This window comes from Siniperca chuatsi, linkage group LG22 (genome assembly GCF_020085105.1).
Source record: "Siniperca chuatsi isolate FFG_IHB_CAS linkage group LG22, ASM2008510v1, whole genome shotgun sequence".
Lineage (NCBI taxonomy): Eukaryota > Metazoa > Chordata > Actinopteri > Centrarchiformes > Sinipercidae > Siniperca > Siniperca chuatsi.
In genome coordinates, this window is record NC_058063.1 from 3,334,548 (window position 1) to 3,342,394 (window position 7,847).

The 7,847-nt window shown below is 41.3% G+C and overlaps 1 protein-coding gene across 2 annotated transcripts; it reads left to right on the top strand.

The window, feature by feature from the left end:
- The first annotated feature begins 388 nt into the window (after nucleotides 1-388).
- LOC122870467 (leucine-rich repeat-containing protein 72) lies at nucleotides 389-7,288 on the top strand. 2 transcript variants are annotated; one of them, XM_044184670.1, is made up of 5 exons: nucleotides 389-525; nucleotides 2,263-2,521; nucleotides 5,358-5,540; nucleotides 5,649-5,726; nucleotides 6,895-7,288. In XM_044184670.1, the coding sequence occupies exons 2-5, from the start codon at nucleotides 2,358-2,360 to the stop codon at nucleotides 7,085-7,087; spliced, it is 618 nt and encodes a 205-aa protein (XP_044040605.1). In that variant the 5' UTR covers nucleotides 389-525; nucleotides 2,263-2,357; the 3' UTR covers nucleotides 7,088-7,288. The 2 variants fall into 2 exon arrangements, with proteins under 2 accessions (XP_044040605.1, XP_044040606.1); XM_044184671.1 differs by having other exon boundaries at nucleotides 488-525; nucleotides 2,317-2,521.
- Nucleotides 7,289-7,847: the final 559 nt, after the last annotated feature.

Genomic DNA, 7,847 nt, shown 5'->3' on the forward strand with positions numbered 1-7,847 from the left:
AATATTTTGTATTATCAGTTCATTCATTTTGTCATTTATAGAATGTGTAGACTTCCATTTAAAAAGGTCTAATTTAATAATTTGTAGAAATGATTCTTACATTACAGAATTCCTACAGTTTGACTTCAGACAACAGACTCTAATCTGTGATGTGCCCTGTGAGTGATGTAAGCGTCTGTGTAAACATCTTCTCCAAAATAAGATCATAATATAGAGGTAATGTTATTTCTCAATCCAAAAATATGCCATTGTCATTGGGAGCAGTGAAACATGATTTAATGTTTACACTTCTCCACTGGTTAGAAACCAGTGTTGTTGTTGCCCCCTTTTTCAGAATTCAACACTATCGATGTTATTTAGATCTGGGCCAGTGGGTGCTGCAAACCACAAGGTTAAGCAGCAATGTGATTATCCCCATCATGTGATCTACAGCTGGGCTATGAAAGACAGCCTTTTATATGAGCTGTAAGCACTTCTCAGAGGTCTGCATGCACTGAAAAGATACACCAGATCCTCTCCAGCTCGGTAAGTCCAGCTAAAACTGAACAGATATGACATGATGTGTGTATGCTGCATCTACATTTATATTCGAGTGTTTCTCACAGTAGCAGGACAACCTGAAATTTGTGCAGTTTAAGATGAGATGATTACTACTGTAAATGATGAAACACGTTCCTTTCAAAGCTTTTAACAGCAGCATTTGGAACATCGGTCAGTCAGGAGGAAAGTCCTTTAAGTTTTGAGACAGTCACACTTTGACTGATAATTCACTGCCAGTATTGAATGGAGTCCTTTGATGGTAGGTAATACATTGAGCGCATTAGCAGCTGCTCGCTTACTTTACAGTGTATCATCTGCAGGCTTGGGCTTTTAAAAATACTAAAATCCTTCCCTCACTCACTTGTGACTCTCAGCGTTCATTCCATAATAAGATTTAGAATAAAGAGGGCTTTCAGGTGACATAACACTCTGTGCTGCAGTTTTGGAGTTCATCATGTTCAATTTCGGTCAGTGTTTGTCACTTTCTTTCGGAGAGTGAGATGAGAAGATTGATATTAATCTCATGTTTGTGCGTGAAGTACAGAGCTGGAGTCAGGATGCGGTTAGCCTAGCTTAGCATAAAGACTGACCAAAACTTAAATATACACCTACCAACATTTCTAAAGCTCACTAATTAACATGTTGTATCTCATTAGTTTAATTTGTACACAAAATATTGATACAACTATAGAATTGCAAAAGCGACAATTTGTGGTTCTAGAGGGAGCGGCGTGCTGGAAGTATTCCTTGGTGAACGACTGTCGGTGCAGTAACTCTACAGAGCTTCACGGAGTCTTGTCCTTGTGAGGTTTCCAGGTTTGGTACCATCATGACTGTACAGAGAACAAAACCTGTGCTCACTGATGACGTATAGCAACCCGCTCTGTAGCCGGAGATGCTACACAGAAGTGCTGGGTGGATGGATACACTGTTGTTGCATTTCTGTTTGTATACAAATTAAACAAATGAGTTACAGTGTTTTAATTTGTGAGCTTTAATTTGCAACCTGGTGTTGGTAGGTGCAATTTTGAACTTTAGACAGAGCCAGGCTAGCTGCTTCCCCTGCTTCCAGTCTTAATGCTAAGCTAGGCTAACCACGTCCTGACTCCAGCTCTGTAGAGATTGATATCGATCTTCTTATCTCACTGTTGGAAAGAAAACTATTCATTATATTTAAGAAAAGCCATGTTTCAGGCATCACCGTGTATTATATGAATGTGATGTATTTGTTGCAAATTGAAGAAAGAAAGGAAAAAAGAAGTAAATATGTTTTTACTTGTATTTATGAACCAGTTGCATAAAAACTGTAGCAGTATTTTTAAGATGATTTCAGTGTTATTTTTCCAGACAGTAACATAATGTGGACATTGTTGTACAAACTCAATCCTCTGATTAGTCTCTATCATAACTCATTACATGTCTTAAGATTGCAATAATATTTGTGCCATAATTATGCATCAATCTCTTAAATGTCCATATGCAGCTGGAAGAATAGAGCACTAATTTTGCTGTGATATTGTACTGGACTGCATAACACTGTTCACCCTTTGTAGGCAAATTGACAGTATAAACTACATTTCCAGTCTGTAGAATATAATGCGTCATTTGTCAGTTCTATTCAGCTGATAATAATGTTTGAGTTAAAAACCCAAACATCATCACTTTCTGACTCAGACTCTCATTCACGTCTCCTCACCATTCATTGTTGTGTTGTTTATTCAGGGTTTGATCATGACATAATCATCTGACTTCTCTCCAAATCTTCATCAATACAAGTGGAGAGGAACTGAAGAGGTTACACTGCTGAGGTTTTTGTCATGGATCACCATACCTCAGGCCAACACAGTCAACCCAGCAACACCTCAAGCTTTCAGTGGCTTTCTTTTGCTTACCAGGGCCTGACAGAAATCCCCTATGAAACCATTCTAACACAGACAGACACCCTGGAGGTGCTGGACCTGAGTTACAATCTGCTGGATGAGTATCCTTTTCTTAATTACCACAAGCTTAAAGACCAAACAACTACACAGTCAAGTGTTCCTTTGCTTCTTGCAAAAGTTGTTTGGTTTTTTCCTGCTTTCCATGGCCTCACCAACAGAGTTACTGCATAGTGCATGCCATTTACAGCAGCACTTGCTTGACTGGGAATAATTTGCAGAATAACAATTTTACATCTCTCAGTCTGCCACAGATCTTTACAAGACTAAAGTCCAACACACAGCGGCTGTGTTGCAGAGTGGTATTTGATGTGAGTCAGTTGACAGCCGCTGCACACCCCGAACGTGTCGTACAGACAGAAGCAGATCAGATTAGGAAATAGGACAGTGCCATTTCCTGATGCGCTGACATACATCTGATGTGCTGGCTTTCATGGAAAACAACGGGGTGGGGTGTTTTGACGAACATCATTTTTTGTTGCCCTTAAGAGTCTACAGCCATAGCTCTGTTAGGCTCTGCAAGGTTAGCTAAATGCTAACATCAGCATGCTGACATAGCAGGTATAACGTCTTCTGGTCAGCATCTTAGTTTAGTGTGTTAGCATGCTAACATTAGCTGATTAGCACCAAGCACAAAGTGCAGCTGAGGCTGATGGGAGCGTCAGCAGCTCTGCAGGTATTTGGTCAGAAACCAAAGTGTCGGACACGTTAACATGTCGACCTGATGGTGGCGCTGCATGAAAAGTCAGAGGATCAGCAGAGTTATTACAGTTCATCCTGAGGGGAACATGACGTTCTGTGCAGAATGTCACGGCAATCCTTCCAATTACTGTGAAGATATTTCAGTCTGGACCAAAGTGGTGGACCAGCTGACGGACCGAGGTGGCCATACCCAAAGCCACACCGCTAGCATGGCTGAAGACGCACATTTATGAAATGGTACCAGGAAGAAACTGACGGCGCCAGTGTTTGTGGAGGAAAAGTGTGAATGTTTCGAGGGGTCTGAGCTGTCAGGTTGATAAACCAGGGAACTGATGGATAGATATTAGAAGAAGAGAGATATCTTTTGTAATACAAAACCATTTTATAGGATACAACATCCTGTTGTAGTTAAATTTTCAGTCACACAAATAAACATACATTATGATGTACAGCAGGGGTGCAGCACAAAATTTGGGCCCTAATCATAGCAGTCTCTGTGGGCCCCTTCCTCTCTTGATGACGAGGGCCCTGCCGCTGCTCCACTCTGTGGCTGTCTGAAACCGAGGGCCATGTGGTTCATGACGTTGAGCTTTGCTAGGTAATGTTAACAGATAATGTTACATGACATTGTTGCTATGATGCTGATTCATTTATGTTGTGCGAAAATATAAGCTCCAAGCTTTCCTGGTTGACTGCCTCCAATCTAAGCAACATACCGATATCAGTTTAAACCATTCTTAAACAGTGTTAGCAAGTTGTGCTTACAGGATTGACACAGCCTTATAATATACCATATAGATTCATTATGAGACACCCCCCTTTTTTTCAAAACTCCTTTTTTGAAAAAGACTTTCTGAAGATCAAATGTTGTGTTTCTAAATCACCAGAATGCACCAGTAACAGTAACACAGTGGAAAAAACCAAGGTGAGCTGATATATATCTTTTAAATTAAATGGTCTTGTTTGAATAGGCCAAAAATTAAACTGCAGCCTACTGGTAGGCCTGGCTCTCACATACTTTAACCATCTAAAAGTGAAAAATAGAAAAAATAGAACCATAGGTTATATTTTAATTAGACTCTGCCTCATTAAACACAGTGATCTTAAAATTGGAATTATTCTCCTCCTCAGTTCTTGGTGTACTTGGCCTCCTTTTAACCCTCTGAAGATGATGGAGGATCATCTGGCATTAACATTATTTGAAGGCAGTCGCAGGCTCAGTTTTTAAGCTAGGTATATGAATCTTGAGATTGCAGTGAATCCATTGATAGCAAACATGTCGTGCTACTGTAGCTTACTGGTAAAGGGGCTAAATATCGCTCCAAAGTTGAACTGTCTTCACGGCGGGGTCCGCAACACCGCAATGTTACGGAGCCCCCTAAGGGTCACGGCAAATTCTTTGAATTTTTTGAGGACTATTTTTGCATTACCTCGCAATATGTTTTACATTATCTCACAATACATTTTGCGTTTCCTCACAATACTTTTCTTGTTCCGTTCCCTCCGAGCCACATGTCTGTTTGTCATGGAAGGTAGTGTGGAGATTCTCAAGTTAATGCATTAAGCATTGTTAATGGACACCTCGCCTTATATGATGTCCATTGCAAAGAAGTTTCAGACAGATCATTATCAAACTTCTGGGTCGGGGCTGTGTGTATAAGGAACATCAAATATGCTCCAAGCTAGATTCCTGGCTGTCTGCCTTCAGTCTAAACTGCTGATATTAGCTCAAACCATTCTGAAACGGGTTAGTGCTGCTCACCTTTCTTTTGAAAGGAATTAGTCAAAAGCTGTTTTCCCTCAGTTTGCTTTTAGTGCTCCAGCATCAGCAGCCACTTGGCTCATTAGCTGCATTAGAGAGTAATCCTCGAGCGGGGCAGACTAAACCATTTTGCACCTTTTGTGAGGGGTGAGAGGGGCCCCAGAGAGCCTTCACTATTTTTTGGGGATACAAAGTTCAGTCTCTCAACTGATTTATTCAGCCAGTTTTAATTTAGTTAGAAATAAAACATTGCAAACAAAAACAAACTTTTCGAGCCCCCTGGGTAATCAGTTCTACCCCCCCCCCCCCCACTGAGACGCCCCTGACGTACAGGTGTATTGATGTATATCTCCTCAGTAACTGACAAACCTGAGCAGTTTGAGTTCGGTGTGTTCTCCTTCATTGAGTCCTTATTGGAACCCGGCTCTGCTGGGCCAGCTGGAGAAGCTCAGCACTCTTATCCTGGACTGCAACAACTACACATCTCACATCAAGTTCCCCTACATGCCGAGCGTCACCACAGTGTGCATCAACAAGAACAAGATCAACAATCTGCCTGTGTTTGTGGAGGAAATCAGACGAAAGTTCCCAAACATAAAGTGAGCCTGGGATTGCTTCTCATTTCTGCAGAGGAACTGGAGTTTCGTGCAAATGACCATGCTTTTCATTCTTCCTGCTTTATGCTTCTATTTTCCTTTCAAATATAGGATCCTCAGTATGATGAACAACGAGGCAGCACCTAGCTATTTCAATGGAGGAAGTCTGACCCAGTACAAAGACTACAGGTGAGCGTCGAGCTCCTTTTCACTACCTGCTCGTTCTTTCACAGATGTGGTCGCTGATTACTGAACCAAAATCAAGAATCACTCTGTATGCACTGTATATTCTTTGTTTCTGAAAAATAATGTTACAGGTTGTCACTTGACTTTGGTCTCTGAGCAGAAGCTACGCTTAGAAACAGGGCCATGACATCACATTGCTGGGAATTTGGGTGTTTTAGCAACATGGAGGGACAGTTACAGTTACGTTATGTTCTGAAAATACAGATGCTGTACCTGAACATGGCAACAAAACAAGTCAACATGTTCATCTCAAATCAGAAGCAGACCACTGGTGCAGCAGTTCTGGCCTTTCCATTATGAACAATCAGTCTGTTATTTTCTTTATAGTTAAAGGAAGCCAAAAATCAAATGACCAGTCATATCACAATACAACACTGTTACAATGAATTAAACATAACATCATACAGTACTACAGATATACAACACCAACATATGAAACCAACAGGGGGACAGAATATTGTAAAGAGAATCCATCAGTGCAACAAAAATCCAGCAATTTCACATCTGACAAATTTAGGAGAGCCGATGCAGTCACTGAGACAGACCATTTTCTAAGCGGGTCCCAAGGTCCGTCAAAGCGCTGACAAGTCCAAAAAGTCCTTCTACCAATTCTCACTGTTCCGTTTCGCTGTTTCCAGTTCATTAACATCGTCCACCTGGCTGACAGGCAAGCCAGTTTGATAATGTGGCCTCTAATTTTAGAATGCACCGTGTCCATACTAATGGGCATGGTTTGATGTGTACAGTAAGAACACATGAACAATGAACCAGTGGACAATGCCACAGCAGGTGCATCCGTGTACCGTCCACATCACAGTCATACCAGCATGATACTGCACTGTATTTGTAAAACTTGCGTAACGTAATCTGATAGCAGTTTAGTATTATTGAACGCTGCATCCCATTGTGTTGTGGAAATGCGTACACCCATGTCACATTCCCACTCTAATTTAGCTCCGCAGTAACAGTCAGCAGCAGGGTGACATTGGAAATGCAACAGCAAACATGTACATGCACTTGTGCAAATCAAGCCTCTCAGATTTTGCACCAAATTGAACGTATAGTGACGTCTCGTTAACACCATGTTTTCCCACTGTCTTTGCCTCCGTAGACAGTACGTCATCAGTCAGATCCCAGGCCTGGAGATTCTGGATGACACTGAGGTCCTGGAGAAGGAGAGAACCCAGGCTAGAAAAACCTACAGGCTGCAGCAGAGCAGTGACAGCAGCAGAAAGAGGAAGGAGGACTCATCAAAGAAACACACACACATGCAGAAAAAGTCAAATACTGTTATAAGACAATAGGATGTACTACGTTTTTGAACCCTTCCCTTAAAATCAAACTTTAATGTTACACTGTCAACATTATGATACACACTGCGTGTTCTGTATCTGCTTGCTTCATACGTTTGAAGCTACAGGATGTTTACGCAGAGTTAAATATTCAAATCAAACACCATGTTTTATATAGCTGCACTATCAAATTAAAAATGGAAATATTCTACATGTCTTTTGCATCATTTTCTACATCTTATCCAAAATTCAGCCTGACACACTTGACAGCTTTGGAAAGTGATATTGTCGACAATTAACAGGCTAGATTTTATGTATCTGTCAAATTACTGTGAGGCAAAAAGTATTTGTCTGCAGACAAACTGAACAATCCTTCAGCCTGTTCCTGCCAGCGTCCCTGGGTCGACGCAGAGGGGAGTGGGGCTGCAGCTGCATGCATGGCAAGTGTCATCTGTGGTTCTACCAGCAGGTGGAGCCAAAGTCAAAGAGGAAGCACCAGCAGGCACTACGGCCATGTCCTAGAGAAAATTAGCCTGAACAAAAATCCCTGAGTTCACTGGTGTTAGTGTGTCGGATTTCCAGCTAATGTTCAGCGATTAGTCGATTAATAAACTGATGGATTAAAGTCATGTTCCACGAACAAATGCGAAAAATGTGGTAGTTCCAGGTTCTCAAAAGACCTTTGAAGAATTTGCTGATTTTTAATTTTATATTTTTGAGTTTGGAACTGTTGGTTGGACAAAACAAGGCATTTGATAAAGTCACCTTGGGC

What these genes read in the sequence shown, in the direction of transcription:
- LOC122870467 (XM_044184670.1), top strand. Translation starts at nt 2,358, where the DNA reads ATGGATCACCATACCTCAGGCCAACACAGTCAACCCAGCAACACCTCA. An exon ending in AGTTACAATCTGCTGGATGA is followed by an intron (nt 2,522 to 5,357) that starts GTATCCTTTTCT and finishes GAGTCCTTATTG; the next exon opens with GAACCCGGCTCTGCTGGGCC. An exon ending in ACCCAGTACAAAGACTACAG is followed by an intron (nt 5,727 to 6,894) that starts GTGAGCGTCGAG and finishes TTGCCTCCGTAG; the next exon opens with ACAGTACGTCATCAGTCAGA.